General features: G+C 39.0%; 1 protein-coding gene across 1 annotated transcript in view; it reads right to left on the bottom strand.

The window, feature by feature from the left end:
- LOC144221801 (inhibitor of carbonic anhydrase-like) overlaps positions 1 to 16,256 on the bottom strand; it is a 41,396-nt gene extending 25,140 nt beyond the window's left edge. The window contains exons 1-6 of the mRNA XM_077752345.1: positions 16,194 to 16,256; positions 8,212 to 8,384; positions 4,420 to 4,528; positions 3,358 to 3,519; positions 2,021 to 2,177; positions 1,169 to 1,224 (exon numbers count right to left, since the gene is read on the bottom strand). Of these exons, the coding sequence (XP_077608471.1) occupies positions 1,169 to 1,224; positions 2,021 to 2,177; positions 3,358 to 3,519; positions 4,420 to 4,528; positions 8,212 to 8,384; positions 16,194 to 16,236 (700 nt within the window). The 5' untranslated portion in view covers positions 16,237 to 16,256. The remainder of the gene's footprint in view (positions 1 to 1,168; positions 1,225 to 2,020; positions 2,178 to 3,357; positions 3,520 to 4,419; positions 4,529 to 8,211; positions 8,385 to 16,193) is intronic.
- Positions 16,257 to 27,003: the final 10,747 nt, after the last annotated feature.

The following is a 27,003-nucleotide window of genomic DNA, read 5'->3' as shown; positions in this document are numbered from 1 at the left end:
TTCTCTCTCTCTTTCAAAGTAAATAAATAAACTTAAAAAAAAAAAAAAGCAATGAGTGATCTATATTACTAGGCAAGTGACTTTCAGCAGAAGCACACCAGGACAGTCTGGGACAACCTGATGTTTTCAGGAAGTGAAGATGTTTTCATATGCTTCAGGGTGAGTGTTAGTTAGAAGATGCTGCCCACTAGCATAGTAACTGTGACCACTTGAGCAGCCAGAGGAAATAACAATGACAATTATCTGGAACAACTTGATTCTGGGAAATGAAACCCATGGATGACCCCACTAATCAAATTTACTGGTAATAAGACATGCACCAATTGCCAAAATGCTAACAAACCAGGTCAGTGTGTAATAATGAGGGGACTGTGAATTATGAATGGCTGAACAAAGCAACAAAGAACCTTGAACTCCTCTTTCATGCTACAGGAAGACAGTATGTTGTAAGGAACTCTGTAAAAAGTGAGAACTTAAAATTTCCTTTGAGGTAGCGGACATTTATCTTAAAAATGAACCTAACATACTGAATATTCATTTGGTTTAAACATCTTGGGTAATACAAGTGTATTCTGTACCTGATAGAAATTTAATTGGTTACAAAACAAAACCCAGATTCTGTAACTTCAATTTGCCTGAAATACTATTTTGGGTTTTTTTGTTTGTTTGTTTCTGATAAATTGCCCCAAACTCTGAAAACAGTTTTTTAATATAGAAACACAAAAGAAATATATTTTTGTCCACAGTAATCATGCTTTTGTAACACATCTAATTGTAGATGTGCTAATAAGTTCTGAAATCATTATAATAATTTGTGTGTGTGTGTTTAAGGAGTTTGAAGCACTACAGAGCCATTTTATACTGAAGAATTCAGGAGAATGTGATTACATTTGAAATGGATATTGCAGTGGCTAAGAGAATTGAATTATTACAACTTGTTTTATTAATTGGTAAATACTGTTTCAATTTGCTTAGTAGATTTACAAACTGAACAAATTGAACACTAAACAAAGTACAAATAACAGAAATGATTTTTATATAGAAGTTCTCCTCTATCATTAACAGTCTTGTCATCACTCATCTCTAGATGTAAGGAAATTTTCAGGCAAGAACCAGTTCCCCTGGCCAGGGTATGGCTCACATGATTCTTCCTCCATTCAGCACTTACCAAACACTGTTATATGCCTCACGAAGGCCACTTCCCCCGCACCATCCTGAAGACACCTGAGGAACAGGACAGCAATAGTCAGGCCACTGTCCATGACTTGGGCTCGCCCTTGCCCTGGCAACCCCCCCTGAGGCTCTGCCCTGGCCACTGGCTCATGGGACTTTGCCCATAGTTTCTCAGACTTCAACGTGTCCCCACAGAGGCAATGGCCTTGTCTGAGGGGATTTTGAACCTCCACAGCCATCCTGGGTCTGAAGTAGGCAGGGGCTCTGTAAGCCACAACCCAGTCGACTCTAGGGAGGGATGGTGTGAAGGAAGGACCCTCACCTTTCTCTTCAAAGGCAACTTAAAGTGATTTATTATTATTAATTTTTAATAAAGTCTTCAAGCCTAATACATGGAGGATAAAAACTCAGGATAGCCTTGGATTCCTGGTGAGTTTTGTTCTGGTTTTGGCCAGTAGCCATTTCTCTTAAAGACAGCAGAGGCTGAGAGGGAGGTGGGGAAAGGTGGCCACATGTCCCTGACATGGGGAGAGGTCTTGGCCTTTGGCCCAGCTGGAAGCCCAAGCCTGTGTCCTTGGATCCCAGAGACCCAGAAATGGGTCTGGCCCCTCAGCCCTCCCTGGTCCAGGAGGGTAGCACATAGAGCCCAGGCACTGGGGAGTATAGAGGGACTCCCACACAGAAGACTACTCTTCAGGATGGTTAGGAGTGAGGCTGGGCCATGGGAGGCACTCAGGACCCTGGGTTTCACACTGACAGCCCAGGTGGTCTGGGCAGGCCCTGTCTACTCCTGGTGCCTTAGTTTCCCCATCATCAGGGTGAGGAGAAGAGGGGGCCCCCCACTCACCTGAAGGCACCTGAGTAGCCAAAGTATGGTTCCTCGAAGGAGCAGGCACACTTGTCTGTTCCTTTCCCCACACACAGTTGACACAGACTGGGGAATGCTGTCCTGTCCGCACAGGGGACACAGCTGCTTAAGAAGAACTTGACCATTTCTGCTGTGGCTGCTCAACACAGACATATGGACCTCAGGGCATGAACTGGTTGGGGGCTTCTGGGTTGTGCATGTGTGTGAATAAGTGACCCTATGTGAGAGTCCTGGAGATTGTACACACTTCTCAGGACTGTCCTGAGGAAGCAGATGTCCAGAGGTGGCCAACAGTGCCCAGGGCCAAGGAAGTGGATGGACCGGGGTCCCCATGTGTTCAGACATCACACTAAGGCGTGGGCCTGCGGCTCCTAGCATGTCCTCTGCAGGGCATGAGAGCCACGTACCTACACTGAACCAAGGGGCCTTGTTAACTCACCACCTTAGAGGCTCTAGGTGTGGCAGGCAGAACTCTAAACACTGCAGGAGCTCTGACAGCCCTTCCTTACCTCAGGACATGGTCCCACCCACCCTTCTCCCCTTTGGATCCAGGCACTATGGTCGTTGATGGGAACTCCTCTTCCAGGAATCCATGGGAGGGAGTTGGGTAATTTGCCTTGTGGTTGGTAGAGGTATGCCAACAGTCATAACTTTTGAGACAGATTCCAGTAGTGTCAGACACTGAGGCAAGAGAGACCCCAAGAAAGGGCAAACATGGCCAGAGCTGTGGCTCCAGCTGTAGCACTCCATCTCACCCCAGAAGCCCCTTGTTCCTATTACAGGCAAAACATGGATGCTGCTGAGTTGGCAGGGATCAAAAGCACAGAAAGATTTGTCTGTCATCTTTCAAGGGCTAATGAGGCACCCTAGACTCCCTTGGCTTATCATAACTGAGCAAGAAGCACACAAAAAATCTTGGCTTCAGTCCACTCCTCCCTTCTTGCCCCCATCCCAAGCCCTCACCCCAGGCACTGAGGCCTGACTGCTGGTGGTGTGTCTATAATCCCTAGTGAGCCTTCCTGGGAAGCTGGCAGGGAGTTCCCCTTTCTCATGAGCCTCAGGGACAGCCCTTGTCAAGCCAAACTGCTGGGGTTACAATGAATGTGGGGTTGTCAGAAGCTCAGAGACCAAGGCACTTTTGCTGAGAGAAGACTCAGCTTCCAGGTCCCAAGCTAGTCACATTTAAAGCAGGCTGTCCTTTCCTCAACTTGTAATGATACTCAACGCCTGATAGTGATTATATGGCCCCAACACAATCAATATGGATGACTGTAGTAGGAGACCTGCCTGAGGGCACCCAGCCCTAGCAGACTTACCTTCTTCAACAGAGTCAGAAGGAAGAAGTACCCCAATGGGGATGTTCCACCCAGCAGACCATCCTAGGCCTGTATGGCAAGACTTCTTGCCTTGGAGCTGGTTCAGCTGGAAGTTACTGTCCTTCTTCACCACAGCTACGGCATAATGGTAGGTTTGTGGATCTGCAAAGGAACAGAGAGAAAGATGGACCAAAGGAACATCCCACATTGTTGCTAACTAATCTTCCAGAGTGCGTGCAATGGGCAACTTCAGGGAATCCTAGGACCTGCACCATCCCCTGGTGAACAGGTAGAAAAGGAAAAAATTAGCCTTTGATTCACAGGAGGGGGGAAAGGTCCCTTTTCAGGGCAATGAACACCAGTTCTTTTCTGCCAGCCCCTCCCAGTCAGTGGAGACATGGGGATGGGGGCCACCAGCTACTATAAGGCCTGCAGGGCCTTCTTAGGGAGACCTTCAGCTCCCAGTCATTGTGATGTTACTGTTTCTCTCCAAAGGCTTTTCTCCTTTCTCTGCTTCTCTGCCTACAGCCCAGACACAATGGAAAAGGTGTGAGAGGAAGGATGCAGGGGTGACTCCAGGCTTTTCCCAGGGCCCTGAAAGTTGCTGGAGTCAGGTAGAGGTGGGCTGTGCTCACACACCTACTGATGACATTTATGAACAAGTATGGGGAGGAGGCAAAGCCTCATTCTTCAACTCCCCCAAAACTTCTCCTCACGTCTTTCACAGGCCCACGTTCTGTAGCAACTTCAGGGGAATTAGCACAGGCAAGAGGCTGTCCAGAACTGTGTATCTCGAGAGATGGGCCTCCCAATGGTGCAACCCCACTGGGTAGGTGATGGACTCTGGACAGCACTGACCCCTCTTATCCAGCAGTACCAAGGGCATTTCCATCAGGATGCATACAGTTCACAACTTCCCTGGGAGAGTCAACATTCTAGCCCTTGTAGGTCAGTGTAGATGACAGAATCCTTCAATCCAAAGGTATAATGCTGACAGAGACCCTGCCTCCCCCAACGGTTGCAGCATCAGACTAGAGACCTGGGGCCCCAGGGAGAACGCACCATCTTTCGACCCAAAGAATTCTGCCACAATAGGCTTCAGGTTAAAGGGGAGCTGGCCTGCCTCAAACACCAAACCTCCTTCGACAGTCACAGCATCTGCTTCATTTGCCTGAAAGAGAAGAGACCAGACCATGAATGGAGCCCCTAAGCTAGCCCTCTGCCAGGGACACTTGACCCATAGATACCTGCATAGGTCAGACTTCATTCCCTCCTTAATGTCCACTGAAATGTCACCTCAGCAAGGCTCTCTCCAACCACAATACTACCACTCCATGCACAAATGCTCGTCCCCCACCCCCATTGCTTTTTCCTTCTCCCCAATCGACCACCCGACAAACTTTCATTGTTTATTGTTTCTCTTCCCCTTTGGAATGCAAGCTTCATTTTTTTGTTTGGTTGGCTTTTTCCTGATGAATCTCAGAACCTAGAGAAGTACCTACTACAGGTAGGTGTTTAATAGATGTTTGTTGGAGAAGTGAGTGAGTGAATTGTCGAATATTTCCATCCATAAGAAGCTATGGTTTGCATTCACAGATCTGGATTCTCTCTTCAAGTATCTGTCAGCCTAGGACTCCTTCCTTCTTGTGAGAAGCAGAAACCTCACAGCCTCTCCTCAGAAGTGAGGTGGATCATTCTCAACTCTTCATAGAAACCTTTTTTTTTTTTTTTTGAAAGAGAGAGAATGAGTAGGGGAGGGGCAGAGAGAGAAGGAGAGAGAGAATCTTAAGCAGGCTCCATGCACGGCACAGAGCCTGACACGGGGCTCAGTCTCACAACCATGAGATCATGACCTGAGCTGAAATCAAGAGTTGGACACTTAACCAACTGAAATCATTTTTTGAATTGATTTATCAATTCACATTTGTAGTAACTGGCTTTTTTTTTTTTAATCATGTAGACAACTAGGTAGATGAATGTATATATAGCAAGCTGTGAATATGTGTTAATTTGTTTGCTTTCAGTCCTCCTAACATCTGCACCAGGACCCTGGTCTTTGTAACACTGCTATTTAAATATTTTATACTTTCAGGTAGGCCTCCACCACTCCCTTGCTAATTTTCTTTTTTAAAATACTATTTATATTCTTATCCATGTGCTTTTTCTTAAGATTTTATAATTATTTGACTCTTGTAAAAGGACTATACTGTGATGAAAATTATATTAAACTTATTAGTTAACTTTGGGGAAACATGCAACTATTTGATATTTAGTCTTCCCATCTAGGAATATGTCATATGTTTTAATTTATTAATAAATATTGTCATTTATCCTAGACCTTTGTATCATATTTGTTACAATCTTGGAGATCTGTCATATGATTTTTTTTCTGAAACATTTTTCTGTTATAATAGAATATATTACAGCATAATAGAATTATAGTGTACTATTTAAAATTTTTTAATGTTTATTTATTTTTGAGAAAGAGAGAGAGTACACAAGTAGGGGAGATGCAGGGAGAAAGGGACAAAGAATCCTAAGCAAGCTCTACGCTGTCAGCACAGAGCCTAGTGTGGGGCTCAAACCCACGAACTGTGAGATCATGACCTGAACTGAAGTTGAACGCTCAACCGAGCCACCCAAGTGCCCCTATAGTATATTATTTTAAATAAAAATGAGTTACAAATTTGGGTTACTTTTCCCCAACTAATGACTGTTGTATATGAAAATAACATCGTGATATATTTATCTTTTTACAAACTAATTTATTCATTAACAAATAATTATAGTCATATTTTTCTTTTTTATGGTTGTACCACAATTTATTTATTCATTAATCAGTTAATGGGCATTTGAGTTGTTTTTAATTTTAACATTATGAATAAAGCAACGGTAAACATTAACATACAGATACTTATGTAGACATATGTTTTTATTTTGGCCGGCGGGGGGGAGTAGATACCAAAAAAGGGTAGTATGATAATCATATATTTAACTTCAGGAGAAAGTTCCAAACTGTTTCCTAGATATGCTATTTTGCATTCCCACCAGAACTACCTGAGGGTTTCAGTTGCTCTGAATCTTTATTAGCACTTACTATGATTAGTGTATTTTATTTTGACTAGTTTAGTAGATATGTAGTGTTAGTGTCTTAATTTGCATTTCTGTAATGACTGACAACTTTGGATATGTTTTCATGTGCTAATTTGCCATCTGTATGTGAGGAGATGTCTGTTCAAATCTTTTGCTCATTTAAAAAATTGGGTTGTCTCATTTTTATTGGGTTTTAAGTTTTGTTTTTTTTCAAATTTACATCCAGGTTAGTTAGCATATAGTGAAATAATGATTTCAGGAGTAGAATCCAGTGGTTTATCCCCTGCATATAACAGCCAGTGCTCATCCCAACAAGTGTCTTCCTTAATGCCCCTTGCCCATTTAGCCCATTCCCCCCAGCTGTAACCCCTCCAGCAACCCTCAGTTTGTTATCCATATTTAAGAGTCTCTTATGTTTTGTCTCCTTCCTGTTTTTATATTATTTTTGCTTCCCTTTCCTTATGTTCATCTGTTTTGTATCTTAAAGTCCTCATATGAGTGAAGTCATATGATTTTTGTCTTTCTCTGACTAATTCCATCCATGTTGTTGCAAATGGCAAGATTTCATTATTTTGAATTGCCAAGTAATACTCCATTGTGTATCTATATATGTATATATACATATATCACATCTTCTTTATCCATTCATCCATCGATGGACATTTGGGCTCTTTCCATACTTTGGCTATTGTTGATAGCGCTGCTATAAACATTGGGGTACATGTGCCCTTTTGAAAACAGCACACCTGTATCCTTTGAATAAATACCTAGTAGCACAATTGCTGGGTCATAGGGTAGTTCTATTTTTAATTTTTTGAAGACCCTCCATACTGTTCTCCAGAGTGGCTACACCAGTTTGCCTTCCCACCAACAGTGCAAAAGGGTTCCTCTTTCTCCACATCCTCGCCAGCATCTGTCATTGCCTGAGTTGTTAATTTTAGCCATTCTGACTGGTGTGAGGTGGTATTTCATTGTGCTTTTGATTTGTATTTTCCTGATGATGAGCGATGTTGAGCAATTTTTCATGGGTCTGCTAGCCATCTGGATGTCTTCTGTAAAAAAGCATCTATTCATGTCTTTTGCCCATTTCCTCACTGGATTATTTGGGAGGGGGCAGTGTTGAGTTTGATAAATTCTTCATAGATTTTGGATGCTAGCCCTTAAACTGATGTGTCATTTGCAAATATCTTCTCCCATTCCATCAGTCGCCTTTTAGTTTTTTGTTTCCTTTGCCATACAGAAGATTTTTATCTTGATGAGGTCCCAATAGTTCATTATAGTAATATTTTTCTTGATTCTCCTATACTTTCCAGGCATGCAGTCATCTGAAAATATTGATATTTTATTTGTTTCTTTCTATTTCATGTGTATTTTGTATCTTATTGCATTACTGGAAAATTCCAAAAACAATGTTAAGTAATAATGGTGATACTACAGCTTCTTGTTAATTTCTGACTCTGTATAGATTTCTCTTCCAGTGCAATTCTGGCTTAGCTTTACTGCTGGCATTTTCATTGACTCCTTCTCTATTAGTTGTTTAATTACTATTATTGTTTTTGCTATTAATGAATGTTGAGCACCTATATTTTTCTCTATACACAGTTCCTGTACTTTCAGGTCTTTAGCTTATTTCCTTCTCCTCTAAAGCATGGTCTAGTTTCTGTGGGAAGAAAGGTGTTCTGAAGCAATAAACAATAACCAATGCAGAAAAAGGAAGTGTGAGGTTTTTCTTCCACTCTCCTTTAGGCGGCTTTGACTTACCTGAATGGCCTTGATGCACTCTAAGTGAGAGGCTCTCTTCACACAGGTGACATGAGGACCATCTGCTGGAAGGACCTTTTTCATATTGTTACTGAAATCGGAGCACTTACTGGCCTCATGACTTGAGACAGTGCACCACCTCACAGTTTTCCCAGGGACAGCCAGACACAGACCTAGGAGACAGACACCAGAGGTGTAAGGGACCCACAGCACTCATCTTTCTCTGCTGGTAGAAGAGGTTAAAGACAAGGCAAACGGTTGCCTGCGTGGGATAGACCAAAACTGGCTTGGCTGCATGGCTCACGTAAGTTTTCAGGTCCCGCTTCTCTGATTGTGCCTTTCCCCTTGCAGAAACAACACCAAAAGCACCCCCCAAAAGGTAAACAGAATTATCACATGACCCAGAAATCCCACCCCTCAGTATATATCCCAAAGAATTGGAAACAGGTACTCCAATACACGTACACAAATATTCATAGTAGCACTACTCAACAATGGTCAAGAAAGGCAGAAACAACCCTAATGTACATCAATGGATGAATGGGTAAACAAAATATAGCACATCCATACAATGAAGTATTATTCTGCCATAGAAAGAATGAAGTACTGCTATATGCTACAACATGGATGAACCTCAAAAATTGTATGTTAAATGAAAGAAGCCAGGCACAAAAGGCTACACAGTATATGATTCCACTTATATGAAATATCTAGAATAGGTAAATCTATAGCGACACAAAACAAATTGGTAGTTGCCAGGAGCTGGGGGACAGAGGAATGGATACTGACTGCTTAATGGTACAGGATTTTCTTTCAGCGTGATGAAACTATTTTGGAACTAGGTAGAGATGGTAGTTGCACAACACTGAGTATACTAAATGCCACTGAATTGTATACTTCTAAATGATTAATTTTATGTTAATGAACGTCACCTCAGAAAAGAAAAAATATAAAAGAAACTTATGGGAGGGTGCCTGGGTGGCTTAGTTGTTAAGCATCTAACTCTTGATTTTGGTTTAGGTCATGATCTCGTGGTTCATGAGTTCGAGCCCCACATTGGGCTCTGTCTGCACTGCCAGTGTAGAACCTGTAGAGGGGATTCTCCCTCTCTTCCCCTCCCCTGCTGTTGCTCTCTCACTCTCTCAAAATAAGTAAGTAAACCTAAAAGAAAAACCTATGGGAAGAAATCTTGAGCCTACTAATTTAGTCATTCTTTTGACATTAGACACTCCAACTTTATATGGTACTAATTGCTGGGGCACTAAAATCAGTACATGTTTTATTCATTTTAAGGTAGGTAATAAGTGTAGAGGCTATTTTAAAGGCAAAATGACGTTTACAAATCTGTAGTATTTGAGCCAGATGTTATTTTAAATAAAATCTAGAAGATGAAAGTACAGCAGGAACAGCTCCCAGTTTTTGATGAAGTCCTGTATGTCAGGCAGTGTGCCAACCACATTACTCTGCTCTAATGTCCAGAAATCTCCTGACATTTAAATATTAGTGTTTCTGTTTGTAGATGAAATTTAAGAAAAAGACTATCAAGGACATAAAATAACTTGAGAAGAAACTAATATCTGAACTACCCAAGTCTGGTTGACTCCAAAATCTGTACTGCCTTTTAAGTGTCTGTGAGAAAGAAACATCAAAAGAAATAGGACAGGAGATGCCAAATTACCTTAGACAGAATCCCATACGAAACAAAGAATGACATATGGAGCCCGTCAACCCTATCTGAAAAAGCCTTTAAGAGCAGCAGCCCAAGGAAGGAGAGCAAGCTAGGGAACGGAACTCTAGATGCCATGTGCCCTTGTGCAGAATAGAAACATTTGGAGTATTGGTTTTCATTTGCATTTTGAGCCTTTCAAAGCATGTTTATTCTGCTTCCTAATGTACATTGCTAAAACATCTTGTGCTTAGAAAAAACTGGCAACAGTAAAGACAGTACAACTCTATAAATGAAAATAGCTTTGTAAGCACGTTAAGTTATACAAAGAGCTACTATATCCAACTGCAGGGTTTGTTTTTCTTTTTCAAAGGTATGTACTTTTTGGGAAAGCTTTTCTGAAAGTTTATATTTTCAGTCATCACTGTGCTTATGTTCAAATAATTAAAACTAGTTTCTGCACTTCTAATTTTTTTTAACTGTGAGTACAAAACAGGGCGAATGAAATTGTATTATTAGGGGAAAAGTGGAAGTCTTGACAGAAATAAAACAAAAGAACCAAAGGCGAATGGACTTTTGCTCCTACCTATGAAGGGGTAACTGATATGGGACTTGCTCTAGTACTTTAAACAACTAAAACACACACACACACACACACACACACAGTGTGGAAAAAACCACTTGAAGAAAAGTTTTAAAGTATTGGACAATGGACAAGAGAAAACCAGAGTAGCAATATTTATATGAGACAAAATAGACTTTAAAACAAAAACTGTAATGAGACAAAAAAGTACACTATATAAAAATAAAGGGAATAATCCAACAAGAAGATATAACAATTGTAAATATTTATACACCCAACATAGAAACACCCAAATACATAAATCAGTTAATAACAAACATAAAGGAATCAATCGACAATACAGTAATAATAGGGGACTTTAACACCTCACTTACATCACTGGATGGATCATCTAAACAGAACATCAACAAGGAAACAGTGACTTTGAAGGACACACATTAGACCACATGGACTTAACAGATATGTTCAGAACATTCCATCCTAAAACAGCAGAATACACATTCTTTTCAAAGCACACGGAACTCTACTGAATAGATCATATATTAGCCCACAAAACACATCTTAACCAATTCAAGATCAAATGCATCTTTTCTAACCATATTATGAAACTAGAAATTAACCACAAGAAAAAATATGGAAAGAACACAAATACATGGAGGTTAAATAACAGGTTACTAAACAATGAATAGGTCAGCCAGGAAATTAAAAAAAAAAAAAATTTAAGTACATGAAAACCTCTGGGATGCGCAAAAGTGTTTCTAAGAATGAAATTTATAGCAGTACAGACCTACCTCAAGAAACAAGAAAAATATCAAATAAACAATCTAACCTTGTACCTAAAGGAGCTAAAAAAGGAGTAACAAACAAAGCCAAAAACAAACAGAAGGAAGGAAATAATAAAGATTAGAGCAGAAATAAATGTCATAGAAACTTAAAAAAATAATAGAACAGATCAATGAAACCAAAAGCTGGTTCTTTGAAAAAATAAAAAAAAAATTCAGAAACCTCTAGCCAGACTTATCATGAAACAAAGAGAAAGGACTCAAATAAATAAAATCACAAATGAGAGATGAGAAATAACAACCAAAACATCTCCAATAAAGGGTTAGTATCCAAAATATATAAAGAGGTTATAAAAACTTAACACCCCAAAAACAAATAATCTAATTAAAAGTGGGCAGAAGACATGAACAGACATTTCTCCAAAGAAGAAGACATTCAGATGGCCAACAGACAGATGAAAAGATGCTCAATATCACTCACCATCAGGGAAATGGAAACCAAAACTACAAGGAGAGATCACATCACACCTGTCAGAATGGCTAAAATTAACAACACAAGAAACATGTATTGGCAAGAATATGGTGTAAAAGGAACACTCATGCAATATTGATGGAAGTGCAAACTGGTACAACCACTGTGGAAAACAGTACAGAGTTTCCTCAAAAAGTTAAAAATAGAACTACCCTAGATTGCAGAAATCATAATACCGGGTATCTACCCAAACAACACAAGAACACTAATTCAAAGGGATACATGCACCTCTATATTTATAGCAGAATTAATTACAACAACCAAGATATGGAAGCAGCCCAAGTGTCCATCAACAATGGACAGCAATGGAATATTACTCAGCTATAGAAAAGAATGAAAATTTAAAAAAAAAGAATGACATATTGCCATTTGCAATGACATGCATGGAGCTAGAGAATATAATCCTAAACAAAATAAATCAGAGAAAGATAAACACTACATAATTTCACTCAAATATGGAATTTAAGGAAGAAAATGGGCAAAGGGAAAAAATAAGAGAGACAAAGCAAAACACAGACTCTTAATTAATTATAGAGAACAATCTGATGGTTACCAGAGGGGATGGGGTGGAGGGATGGGTTAAATAGGTGATGTGAATTAAGAAGTGCACTTTTCATGATGAGCACTAGATGATATATGGAATTATTCAATCACTATATTGTAGGCCTGAAACTAATATTATACCGAATGTTAACTAACTGGAATAAAAAAAAAAATAACATAACATAATATATTGTACCATTGGAAGTGCAGGACTATAATTTCTGAGAGAAGGGAAACAAATAACATAAGTCCTATAATCACCCTAACTTTCTTCCTGAACCAAATTTCCAGATGGCAGAGCAGAGAGAAGAAAACCAAGTAGCCTGATCAGCTTACCAAGCTGAGGAGACAGAGATCATTGTTAGTTAAGGCTAAGGCAACTAGAATTTGTAGCACAGATTACCAAACAGTAGTGAATGCCAAAAAGGAGAGAAGAGAGAGAGAGAGAGGCGATTGAGATCCAGAATCTACATACCTTTGAGATTCTGCCTAAATACCATCTTGAGCATTATAGAAGCCAGTTTTCCAGAACTTGAATAGGGTCAGGAATCATCTCAGATTCCCATGATTCAGAATGGAGAAAAATCTTGTTGAATAAATAGTGCATTTATTAAAGTTTCCAGAAGTAAGCTAAACCACCCTAGATTAAAGAATATTCTAGACACAGACTAAAAATTTTAAAACCTAGTTTTGAAAGAATTAAGCTGATCTGCATATAATATGACTGCCTGCCAGAACAAGGTTTAACATTCTTTAAATGTTATTCTTAAAAAAATGTATTCTTTAAATAAAAACAATGAAATTAATTTTTTGAAAAACCACACCAAATTCCAACACTCAGCAAGGTAAAATCCACAATGTCCAGCAACCAACAAAATTACTATGCAGGTGAAGAAGCAGGAAAATGTAACCTGTAACCAAGAGGAAAACAGTCAACAGAATTAGAACTAGAAGTAAAAGGGATGATGAAAGTAACAGAATATAACTTTAAAACGGCTATTTTAAGTGTTATAAGTATGCTTAGAGATTCAAAGGGAAGTTTGAATGTAATGAGGAAACAAATGTAAGCTATAAAAAGAGCCAAAAGGAATTGCTAGAGATAAAAAACAGAACATCTGAGGGGCACTTGGATGGCACAGCCAGTTAAACATCTGACTCTTGATTTCAGCTCAGGTCATGATCTCAAAGTTTGTGGAATCGAACTCCGTGTCAGGCTCCACACAGTGCAGAGACTGCTTGGGATTTTGTCTCTCTGCCCCGCCCACTGCTCACGCTTGCTCTCTCTCAAAATAAGTAAATAAACTTTTTAAAAAAGCAGAATGTCTGAAATGAACATTTAACTGAATAAAATTAACAGCAGATTACATACTGCAATAGAAAAAAAAAAATCCAGAAGATATTACTTGAAACTCTCTGAAATGAAGCTCAGGGAGGGAAAAAAAAAAAAAAGAAAAAAAAAAGGATGAAAAACCAATAAACAGAGCCTCAGTGACTTGTCACACAATACCAAGTGATCTAACATATGTAACTGCAGTCTGTCCTATGGGAAAAGGTGGAGGGAGGGGCACCTGAAAAAAATGTGAGGAAATATTTGGCCAGAATTTTCCCAAATGTTGTGAAAATTATAAACTCACAGTCTAGAGCCACCAGAGAAAAGAGACAAATTAAGTATAGAGGAACAAAGATAATACATACCATGGACTTTTTGTTTGAATCCACATTAAGTCATAGACAAAATGCTAAAATAAAAGTAACCTGTTAACATAGAAATCTATACCCAATGAAAATAACTTTCAGAACTGGAGGCAAAAATGAACCTTTTCAGGCAAACAAATGTTGAGGGAATTTGGCAACAGCAAATTTGCACTACAGTATATGTTAAAGGAAGTGCCAGGCCTAAGTGACTATACTGGTGAATCCTATCAAACACTTAAGAAAGAAATAATACCAATGCTGCACAAACTATTTGATAAAATAGAGAAGAGAGGAAAACTCCTTACTAATTTTCTAAGGCCAGTATTAACCTGATATCAAATCCAAACAAAGACATTACAAGAAAAGAAAACTATAGGCAAATATCCCCCATGAATGCAGACACAAAATTCTATACAAAATTCTTTACTATGCAAAATCAATCAGTAAAATTCACCATACTGCAAAATTTAAAAATTCATAATTATCTTGATAGGTACAGAAGACATACTTGTCAATTCAACACTCCAAGCAAAGGTCTACTAATAATAAACCCCTTTCTTTTGATCTTTTTAATTATAAACTATTTTGGTTGCATTACTGTCATTTCCCATCAGAAGAGTTTTTGTTGGAAAAGAATACTGAGCTTTGAAAAGACAACATCCTAGACTCCAGCCTGGTTCATATCCAGTGGCCCACTGGGAAGGACTATGGGGGTGGGGATGGGAGAGGTAGGCAACTCTTGCCTCTGGTTTGTAAATACAGACCAGATTGGGAAAAATGACCTTTTGGTCAGTGCCTGGCATTTCCAGGAAAGGAGATATAGGAAGAAAAAAATAACACAAGCCCTGGTCAGGAGCAAGTAAGGAACATCTAGGGGGCTTCACTCTGAGTCCCCAGTGGCTGTAGTTGGAACACAGCTGTACTCTACCTTTCCAGCCTTTCCCAGCCCCTGCAGAGCCTCTGTGTGGCACTATGTGGCACTCCTTGCCCTTCCTGCCTTTTCCTCCCTCTGTCATCCCCAAGTTACCCCTCTCCTCAAGTATGATACCTTACCTCTCCAGAAGTTATTTAAGATAGCCTGAGAACAGACAGAACCAGTCTGGGAAGAACCAAGTTGTCCATCCATGCAGGGCTTTTCACATGCATGAGCTCATTGACTTTGTACCATTGCCTACCTTCCTACAGTTACCCAGCCAAGAGCCCTGGGCTCCCCCTCCCCAACACAGGAAGGGGCCTGCTACATTTATGTTCAGGATTTTTACCAGTGGCTACTCACCTGTGTCTAGAGCTCTGTCATTAGGTACATTATCTCATTTCACTTTCACAGTGTTGGCTGTGAAAAAGCAGTGCCTACTGAACTAATGAGGAAACCAGTTCAGAGAGGTCAAGGGATGGCCCAGAGTCACACAGAACTGAGTCGCAAGCAGATCCTATTTTAGGATGATTGCCTTTCCCATACATCCTCTACCTCCCTGTTGTGTGATAAGGATGAGAGATGTACAGTTCAAAGCAGGAAAACCCTTCTGGTTAGGTACCTGATATGTCAAGCATATCTGACATTACGCCCCTCCCTCACTTACTAATAACACAAAGCCATGAGCCCTGGGGAAAATCCCTTCTCTCTTCTGATCCTATCTCCTTCACTGTGAACTGAATCAATGGCTTCTAGGCTAAGTGTCGTAAGTCTTTTCTGTAAGGGACTAATGAGAAAATAGTTTAGGCTTTGTAGGCTATAAGGTCTCTGTAGCGACTACTCAATTCTGTCCTGGAAGCCTGAGCGCAGCTATAGACAACACTTACCTGAATTAACATGATCGTGTTCCAAAAAAATGTTATTTACGGACACTGAAGTTTAAATTTCATATAATTTTCGTGTGTCAAAACTATTGTTCTTTTTGTTTTCTTTCAGTCATTTAAAGATGTAAAAACCATCATTAGCTCATCCAGCAGTACATCGGGCAACAAGCGGGATTTGGCCTGCCCTATGCTACAAAAGTTTGTCAGGTGCTTGGGTTCACCTCTCCCCCGCTGCGGCAGAGGCACTTTGGAACTAGCTGGCGCTGGGCTGCTTCCGAGCCCCTTACACCCAGGCTGGGCAGTCCCGCTATGGTTGACCCTAGGCTGGCACCCGGTCCGCGCCCTGGAGGGCCAGCCCCCACACGGCTCCCAGTGCGCACTCACCCAGGGTCCCTGCGCACAGCAGGGAGCAGATGGCGAACTTCATCGTCGGCTGCAGGAACGCGACACTGACGCGGCTCCGGGCCCTTAGGCAGGCTTTACCTGCCCCTCCCCGGGGGAAGCGGATCCGCCTCCCAGGAAGGGTTCACCTTTTGGGCAGATCGTCCTCGCCACACCCCCGACCGCAGGGCTGAAGGGCGGCAAACTCGAGCCACGCTCTGCCGACCCGCGGCCACCCTGTCCGCCCAGCTCCCGGAGCTGCTAGACTGCACCTAGCTCGCTGGTTAGGGGTCCGCATGCGGGAGGCGTGAGCGGACGCAACCTCGGAGCCCACTGGACTGGCCGCCTTCACAGAGGGAGAAGGCAGGTGATTGGCCGGGTTCCAGGGAAGTTACTAGGATCTAAGTTCCCCGACGCCTGGGCCTTCATCTAGCCATGCAGCTCGTAAATGTTTAGAAAACACAGAGTTCAGAGGAATGGGGACACAGAATGAAACCTGGGGACTCTTCCCCCCACGAAAGCATGCGCACACGGACACACAATGTTCTGAACACCATTTTCAGGCATCTTCAGACTCTTCCTGCGAAAGGAAGGTCGCCCTCTCCGGACGCCTTCTGGAACCCCCTCCCCCTTCCCCAAAGACGGCGTTGAAGGCTGCGGTCAGGCGAAGCGCTGAGGGCTGCTTCTACTTGGTCCAGCAGACTACCGCCCAGTCATGAAGTCGGTGACCCCTGTTTAGGAAAGGTTTAGATAAAGTCTTAACAATTTTTGTTGAAGTACAATAAACATACGTAAAACTTCACACATCCTGTGTACAGCTTGATGAAATATCACCAGGTGAACACATCCGTATAACCAGCACCCATATCAGAAAACAAAACGTTCACATACCAGAGATGGCCCCGTGGTGCTTTTTCCAGTTGCTTTCCATGCCCCTCACAAAATACACATTTTCTTGACTTCTAACAACATGAACCAATTCTCCTAGTAGAGATGGAATCATACAATATGTACAAAGTTGTGTCTGGCTTCTTTCACTCATGGTTATATGTGTAAGAATCATCTATGTTGTTGTGTATAGCTGTCCTTCCTGTCTTCTCAGTGTTGCATATTATCCCATATTTCATTTATCTTTCCTGTTGATGATAGTAGTTTCTAGTTTGGGCTCTTATAAAGAGCCAGTGAGTCCTGCTATGAACATCCTAGCGTCTTTTAGTACATGTAGGTATGCATTTCTGCAGGATATTTCCCAGGAAGTGTAATTTCTTGGTCACAAAGTAGGTTTGTCTAATACATACTGCCAAACAGTTTTCCAAAGTGGCTGAACCAATTTACACTCCTAACTTAAGAGTATGAAAGTTTGGTTGCTCCACATATTTACTGTTTTGGTGGGAGTGTAACCGTTTTGCACTATAATTTTGCGTTTCTCTGATGACTAATAAAGTTGAGCATCTTTTTATATGCATATTGATTATTTGGGTGTTGTCTCGTATAAAGCATTGTTTCAAGTCTTTTGCACTGAATACATTTTAAATAGGCTTTCTGTTGAATTAAGTTTTGGGACTGGCAATACGATTATTCAAACTATAAAACCAAGGCTTGTCTAGTAAAGTATCCTCACATTTGGGCCTTAAGAATGTAAGACTGTGTTATATTATTTTAACCCATCATAACTCTTTACTCTGCATCCTCTTCTCATGTGCAAAGGCTGAATCTTTGCTAAGTAAGTATTGTTGTTTGTTTCAGTCCCAATTAAGATTGTGAAAAATTCTTCTCTGTGGTAAAGAAAGACTAACCCCGCCTTCCACGGAGGCCAGAGACACTGCTGAAGGAATTAGAAGAGACTGTAAATCACAGAATTCAAAAGGTCGAGGGCATGACACCTTGATATACAAACCTGGGCTCTTCTCTCTCTGTAATACACGTGCATGCGCATGTGTGCACACACACACCCTGAAGTAAACAGCTTACCCTCTTCCTTCTGCACCTCACGGACATCAACATCTTTGGACAACCCAATTGGAGATTGTCCGAATTCCTCTCCCCATTCACACCACCTCTGGCCAACTAAGCTTTCAACTTAAGAAATGTAGGGGCACCTGGGTGGCTCAGTCAGTTAAGTGTCCGCCTTCAGTTCAGGTCATGATCTGGTGGTTGGTGAATTTGAGCCCCACATGGCTCACGGCGGTCAGTGCGAAGCCTGCTTCGAATTTTCTGCCCCCTCTCTCTCTGCTTTTCCCCTGTTCACAATCTCTTTCTCAAAAATAAATTTTAAAAAATACTTGGGTTGGGATGAAATATAAATTTATTTAAATTTTAGCTATTCTGGAGCACAGGGTGCAGTTCATAGTTTTATTATTAATTTCCCTGATAACTAATAAAGTTGAATACTTTTTCATGTTTATTGACAAGTTACATATCTTCTTTTGTGATATGCCCATTTGTCTATTGGATTATTTGCTTTTTTTTTATTGAGTTGTAAGAGTTCTTTATATATTGTAGCTATGAGAATTTTGTTAGAAATACATATTTCAGGTATTTTCTTCCATTTTGTGGCTTACCTTTCTCTCTCTTAATGGTGTCTTTTCATATACAGAAATTTTAAATATTTCTGAGTCCAATTGCAACATATTTCTTTGTTTAGCATTTTTTGTATGCTTAAAAAGTCTTTGCCTGTGCCAGGTTCATGAAAATATTCAATTTCCTTCTGAAAGCTTCATAGTTTTTTTTAATGTTTATTTATTTGTTTGTTTATTTTTTGAGAGAGAAGGAGAAAGATTGCAAGCTGAGGAGGGACAGAGAGAAAGGGAGACAGAATCTGAAGCAGGCTCCAGGCTCTGAGCTGTCAGCACAGAGCCCAACATGGGGCTTGAACTCAGGAGCCGTGAGATCATGACCTGAGCCAAAGTCAGATGTTTAACCAACTGAGCCACCCAGATGCCCCTGGAACAGATTTTTAAAAATACATTTATTTTCTATTCATGTTTCAGTGAAATTAAGTTCAAAGAAGCAGATGACTTCTCTTATTGTGACATTTTTTTTGTCCCAAATATTCGCTCCTTAGGTCTCTTTGAATTTAACAAAGGATTTATAAGCCCTTTAATTTATGCTATATAAATATAATTATAAACTGAATAACTTGGTGAGCTAGTATAATGTCATGGAAGACAAAGCTAAGCCATGTGGCCTAGATTTTTTTTGGAATTGAAATTTGTGAATGGTGAGATAGAAGCCCATGTTCATGTTTGCTTCCATATATGTCCAATGGACCCAGCACCATTACTGGAAGATTATTTTTTCCTCACTGCACTTTAGTACAACCTTTGTTAAAAATCAGACAATTGAATATGTGCTACAGGACTCTCCATTCTGTTCTACTGATCTGTATATCTCGCTGTCTCCATTTCTATAGCTTTATTGAAACTCTTGATATCTCATAATGTAAGTCCTTGATTTGTTCTTCTTCAAGATGGACTTGGGTTTGTTTGTTGTTATTGTTTTGGTCTGTGCAGTTCCACGTACATTTTATAATTGACATGTCGATTTCCAGGAAAAATACCTGCAGAGATCTGATTGGAACTATACAGAAATATAGATCAAATCAGAAGGATTTGACATCTCCACAATATTAACCCTTGCAATTCATGAGTATGGTATATCCCCCTGCAATTATGCAGGCCTTCTTTACTAGCTTTTCTCTAGATAATAATTTCATAGTGTTCAGTTTATACACCTTGAACATCCTTACTAGATTTTTTTTCCTAGATATCAACTGGCTTTTGATGCTATTGTAAATGGGATCATGATTTTAATTCATTTCCCATTTGTTTGTTGCTGCTATTTAAAAAAACAATTGGTTTTTGTATGTTGACCTTGAATCCAATGACTTAAGTTATTTTATAAATTATAATAGTTTCTTTTGGATTTTCTGTGTATATCTTTGTGCCTTTGTACATAATTTGTGTTTTGTTTCTTCTTTTTCAATTCTTGTAATTTTAATTCTTTATCTATTGCACTGAGTAGAACTTCCAGTACATCACTGCATAGACAAGTAGTGCTAGAGGAGTAATGTTTTCAATAATTCACCACTGGGTAAAATGTCTGCTGATGCTTTGTTTTCTTTTAGATATTATTTACCAGATTAAAGCAGCTCCCTTCCTTCCTGGCTTGACTAATTTTTTCTTTAAATCATGAATGGATGCTGAATTTTTATCAGGATTTTTTTCTGTACCTATTGAAATAATCATACGATTTCTCCTCCTTTTTCTGTTGATGTGGTCAACTATTCTAATTGACTTTTAAATGTTAAACCACTATTATATTCCTGGAATAAACCCCACTTGGTTGTTTGGTATAATACTTTTAATATACAGCAGAACTTGAATTTCCAACATTTTGTTTAGGATATTTTGCATCTACCTGATCTTTTTTTAAGGAGAGAAATTATTCTTCAGTTTTTCCCTTATTTTAATGTCCCCATAAAATTGTTCTTAAGGTTATGTTAGCTCGTAAAATAAATTCGGGAATGTCTCTTATTCTTTGGAATACATTGTGTAAGAGTAGTGTTATTTTTTTTTCTTAAATCTTTGCAACATTTCACCAGTGAAGCCACTCATGTCTCGAGTTTTATTAGTGGAAAGTTTTCAATTCCAGATAAAATTCAAGAAATTTGTCCATTTTATCTAAATTTCAAACTTACTGATGTAAAGTTTTTGTCAATGTTATCTTTATTTTTTTATGTTTACCAGTTTATTGCAAGGGTTATTATATTTTGTTAATCTTTTTTTAATGTTTATTTATTTTTCAGAGGTGTAGGAAGGGGCAGAGAGAGAGGGAGACACAGAATCTGAAGCAGGCTCCAGGCTCTGAGCTGTCAGCACAGAGCCCTACATGGGGCTCAAACTTACAAACTGTGAGATTATGATCTGACGCTTAACGGACTGAGCCACCCAGATGCCCCTACAAAGGATATTATAAAGGGTACGGATAAACAACCAGATGAAGAGGCTCATAGGTGAGGTCTGAAAGGGTCTCAAGCACAGGACCTTCTGTCCTTGAAGAACTGGGATGCACCACCTTCCCAGCATATGGATGCATTCACCAATCTGAAAGCTTTTAAACATTTTTAATGTGTGGAGATTTTTGCCACGATCCTCTTTCTCATTGATGATATTGGTATTTCATGTTTTCTCCTTTTTGTTGATTAGAAATGACAGGATTCTATCTATTTTATTAATTATAAACAGACAACTTTGGCATTTGTTGATTTTCTTCACTGAAAATTCATTCTGAAATTGATTTCTGTTCTATTCACTCTTTTTCAGTTTTGTTCTTTTTCTAGTCTTTGTAAAAGGAAGTTGAAATCATTGATTTTCAGGCTCTCTTCCACTCTAATATATGCATTGAAAGCTATAAATTTCCCTATAAGCACTCTTTCTCTTGATGTTATATCTGTATGAATTTTCAAAATATTTTAAATACATATTCTAATTCAAAATCTATTCTAATTTTCATTATGTCTTTTATTGGACTTATAGTTTATTGAGAAGGGTATTGGTTGATTTACAGTGTTTGCAATTTCCAAGCTGACTTTTGCTGTTATATCTAGTGTAATTCCATTATGGGAGGATAAGATGCTCTGAATGAGTTGAAATATGTGGAAGATTGGTGACTCAGCATACAGTCACTTTTTCTTGTTTAGTGTGCATTTAAAAATAATGAGCATTCTGTAGTTGTTGGATAAAGTGTTTTATTTGTAAATATATTATGTACACAGACATATATTTATATATAATGTATATTACATTATATATATATATATCTGTGTGTATATATGTATGAAAATCGTGTTGTTGTTTCATCTTTGATTTTTTATCTGATTTTTCTATTAGCTGTAGAGAAAGTTGTGTTAAAGTTTCCTACTATGATTTGTGGATTTGTCTATTTTTTAATTCTGTCAACTCCTGCTTTATATATTTTAAAACTATATTTTTGAGTGCATACCTATTTGGGACTGTGATATCTTACTGGTGGGTTAATCTCTTTGTAATTATGATCACTATGAAAAGCCTCTTTTTATCTCTAGTAATGTTTCTTGCCTTAAAGTCTTGTCTAATATTGGTATAGTTACACTAGCTTTCTTTTGGTTATAACATATGTTATATGTTATAAAACATATATGCATGATATATGTTTTAATCCTTTTGTGTTCAGTGTGTGTGTCCTTATATTTAAAGTGTGTCTTTTACATGAAAAGATGCTCAGCATCACTCATCACCAGGGAAATACAAATCAAAACCATGATAAGATACCACCTCACACCTGTCAGAATGGCTAAAATTAACAACACAACAAACAACAGGTGTTGGCAAGGATGTGGAGAAAGGGGAACCCTCTTGCACTGTTGGTAGGAATGGAGACTAGTGCAGCCACTCTGGAAAACAGTATAGAAGGTCCTCAAAAAACTAAAAATAGAACTACCTTACAACCCAGCAATCACACTACTATGTATTTACCCAAAGAATCAAAAATACAGATTCAAAGGGGTACAGGCACCCTGATGTTTATAGAAGCATTATCAATAATAGCCAAAGTATCAAAAGAGCCCAAATGTCCAATGACTGATGAATGGATAAAGAACATGTGGTATGTATACATACCTATGTATACATATACACACATATACATACAATGGAATACTACTCAGCCATCAAAAAGAATGAAATCTTGCCATTTGCAACCATGTAGATGAGGCTAGAGTGTATTACACCAAGCAATATAAATCAGTCAGAGAAAGACAAATACCATATGTTTTCACTCAAATGTGGAATTTAAGAAACAAAAGAGATGAACATATGGGAGGGGGGAAAAAGAAAAAAGAGAGGGACTCTAACCATAAGAGACTCTTAAAGACAGAGAACAAACTGAGGGTTGATGGGGGGAGATGGATGGGGGATGGGCTACGTGGGTGATGGGTATTAGGAGGGCACTTGTTATGATGAGCACTGGGTGTTGTATGTAACTGATAAATCACTAAATTCTCATCCTGAAACCAATATTACACTTTATATTAATGAACTTGAATTAAAATAAAAATTTGAAATGAAAAAGTGTGTCTTTCATAAGCAGCATCTATTTTTAAAATTCTGACAATCTTAGACTTTAATTGGCATATTTAATTTGTTGATATTTGATGTAATTACTAACATATTTGGGTGTTATCTACCACCTTATTATTTGTTGTCTATTTGACTAACCTGTTTCATGTTCCCTTTTCTCTTTTTTTCTTGCCTTCTTTTAATCAATCTTTTAATTACTCCATCCTTTCCTTTCTATTCACTTATTAGTTACACATTCTTTTCCTGTTTTTTTGTGGGTACCCAATAGACTACAACACACACTTTTAATTTACTATACTGTAAGGAACTAATGTGCCTTCTACAACTTCCTTGCTAATGCTAGAGACTTTTATAACACTTTAAGTTCATTTATCCCCTTTTGTCTGTTATGCTATTGTTGTGTACTTTTAATTACATTTATAGTTCAGAATGTCATAGAATCAGTAAGTCAATATTTATAAATATTAAATCAGTATTTATATTTAACCGCATATTTACTCTCTTCATTGCTCTTCACTACAGCCTCAATTTCTGTGTTTCCATCTGAGGTAATTTTATTCTGTCTAAAGAATTTCTTTCCCTTAGTACAAATGTGGCAAAGAATTTTCTCAGCGTTTTAAGTGTTTTTAACTGACAATTTTGTAGGATTTTTCCCCACTGGGTATATTTCACTCTGTTAGCCATTGTCTTCTGCAAATTTATTAATGTCACTCTACTGTTTTCTTTTACCCATAATTTCTGTTGAGAAGTCAACTGAAGTCAACTGTTGTTTCTTTGAAGGTTATGTGTCTCTTTCTCTGGCTTCTTTTAAAAAAGTCTGTCTTCTTTATGTTCTTTGACTTAACCATGGTATGCTTGTGATTTTACTCTAGCTGGGGCCGCTTCCCATCATTTTTGGAAATTCTCATTGCTTAAATATTCTTCCTGCCTATTCTCTGTTGACTCTACTTTTATATTTCTATAATTGTACGTGTCATAATGTTTTAAAACTGCATACATGTATCATGCCTTTTTCTGTATTTCCATTTGTTTTTTTTTCCTCACTGTGCTTCAGCTTCAATTTTATATTGACCTGTCTTCCAGTTTACTAATCCTCTCCTTGCCTATTGTACTGTTAAATCCATTTATTGAGAAATTACCATCAATTATTACCTTTTCATGTAAACTCACATATAAAATCAAGTAGATTGTTTTTTGGAGTAAGAATCTTTTTGCCATTCACAAGATTATTTCTGAAGTGCAAAATTTTTCTTTCCACATTTTTGTGATTCTTGTATTCTGCCATTCAATCTTGGCTGTCACAATCACAGACAGAAAGTACAAGGACACTTTTTCTTGCATTCATAGTGGAATTACTGCCTGTCTTCCTTCTAGAATTTCCACTTGATTTCTTCTTCCTAGATTTCAGTTCTCCAATGAAATTCTCCATCTTTTCCACTATTCTCACCATATTTTCCTCTGCTGTCATCATATTTTTCTCTATTTTCTTGGCCCTATTGGTCATAGCTTTTAAAGATCTGTGTCTGTCTGCTAACTATAATATCTAGGTTATTTGTAGATGTATTTATTTTGTGTGTTTTTCTGTTAGTTTCTGGACATCTAGTTCTCTTGGCATGACTTTTAATTTTTTCTTGAACAAATGGACATGTTTATAAATTTCTTTGGAGCCTCCAGATAATACACCATCATTTCCAAAGCGATTTTGTTGCTTTATTCTAAGAAGATCAAGTGGGACCTGATCTCTTTCAACCAGTCAAATTTGGGCTGAATCAAGACAGGGTTGTAGTTTTTGGGGCACCAGGGTGGCTCCGTTGGTTAAATGACCAACTTTGGCTCGGGTCATGATCTCACAGTTTCTGAGTTCGAGCCCCGCATCAGCCTCTGTGTTGGCAGCTTAGAGCCTGGAGCCTGTTTCAGATTCTGTGTCTCCCTCTCTCTCGCGCTTCCCTGCTCATACTCTGTTTGTCTGCTCATACTCTGTTTTGTCTCTCTCAAAAATAAATAAACATTAAAAAAAATTTTTTTAAAGACTGGGTTATAGTTTTGGTAGGCTCCCATGCCTTCCAATTGAAAGCCTGGTATGTATGGTAAAGAGAAAAATGGCCCCCTAAATATATCCATGTCCTAACCCCATAAACTGTGAATGTGTTATGTTACACAGCAAGAGAAGATTAAGGTTGCAGATAGAACTAAAATTGCTAATCAGACAACTTCAGGATAAAGTAATTATCCTAGATTATCTATCTGGGTGGGCCAAAGTAATCACAAGGTCCTTTAAATGTGGAAGAGGGAAACAGAAGAGTTAGTGTTTGAGTGATGTGATGTAAGAAAGACTCTGCCATCTGGCTCTTTTGAAAATGGAAGGGCATGGGGTTGTGAGCCAAGGAATGTAAGCAGTTCTACAGCTGGAAAAGGCAAGAAAATGGATTCTCCTGTCAAGCCTTCAGAAAGAAGCCCAGCCCCGATGACATAGTGAGACCCACTTCAAACTTCTGACCTACAGAACTGTGAGATAATAAATATGTGTTGTTTTAAGCCACTAAGTTTGTGGGAATGGTTACAGCAGCAATGAAACTAATACAACTGCTCTAAGGTGTGGGATTGTATTCTTTACCTCCTGTTCCAGGGAGCTTCAAACTACACCAAACATCTTTTTTTTTTTTTTTAATGTTTCATTCATTTCTAGGAGAGAGAGAGAGAGACAGCGTGAGCACACACCAAACATCTTAAGGGGGAAACTAGTGATTAGTCTGACCTAGCTCTCTGTACCTCCCTTCTCATTGAGATCTTGCCTCTATTTCTTTTCTGTTTCTCCAACCCTGAGATGCCCTAAGTTCTGCCGGCAATGGCCCTTTACTCAGGCAAACCCAGACACCTCTTCTTTGTGCCCAGACATGGCAAATTCCCCAAGGGAAATGTGATTGTAGAAGGTCATCTCAGCCCTTTGTTATTCTCTCCCTTTTCTAGAAATTTTGCACCTCTAAGTCTCTAATGCTCTTAAATAGATGTTTTATGGTGCTTTACCCACAACTTCTAGATGTATTCAACAAGCACAATTCCTACATAAGCTACTTCATCATGAAAGAGGCACAAGTGAGGACTAAATTAGCTACTAATTTTTAATCTTTATTTTTTAAGACTCTAGTATATTACTACTGGATTAACGAGTTTTATGGGTTATTGTGCTCATTTATAAATGCTCTATCTCCTCCTTTGTTTATTCATACCTTTGAAAGGAAATAGGATCTGTAAGGGCAGACATCTCATTTTTCTTGCTCGACATAGAAATCCTAAGCTTGGAAAATAATACCTGGTATATAGGGCCCCAAAAAAATTATCAAATAGATGAATAAATGCACATAAATGTTTGTCTCAAGAGTAGATTGAGCAATCTCTGCAGACCTGTGGACCAAAACCAAAGAGTCAAGGCGTGAACATTTCTCCTAAGGTTAATGATCTACCCAAAGCTAACACAGCCCAAATCCAGTAGGGCCAACGTACCTTCTGACCCCTGCGTGGAGCAAACTCTGAAAAATTCCTATGTACAGGGACAAAGTCGTATTGCAAAGGGAGAGCATCCAAAGCGCTAAAGTTATCTCCATTGCTTTGGCACAATCTGTCACAGTAGCAGAGCAAAATTTTAGAAAATTATACTGTGGGACTAATTTAAAGACTTCAAGACAGCCTTTGGAAAA

The sequence above is a fragment of the Crocuta crocuta genome, unplaced genomic scaffold (assembly GCF_008692635.1).
Source record: "Crocuta crocuta isolate KB4526 unplaced genomic scaffold, BGI_CrCroc_1.0 scaffold580, whole genome shotgun sequence".
NCBI lineage: Eukaryota > Metazoa > Chordata > Mammalia > Carnivora > Hyaenidae > Crocuta > Crocuta crocuta.
This window is presented reverse-complemented; position numbering and strand designations above follow the sequence as displayed.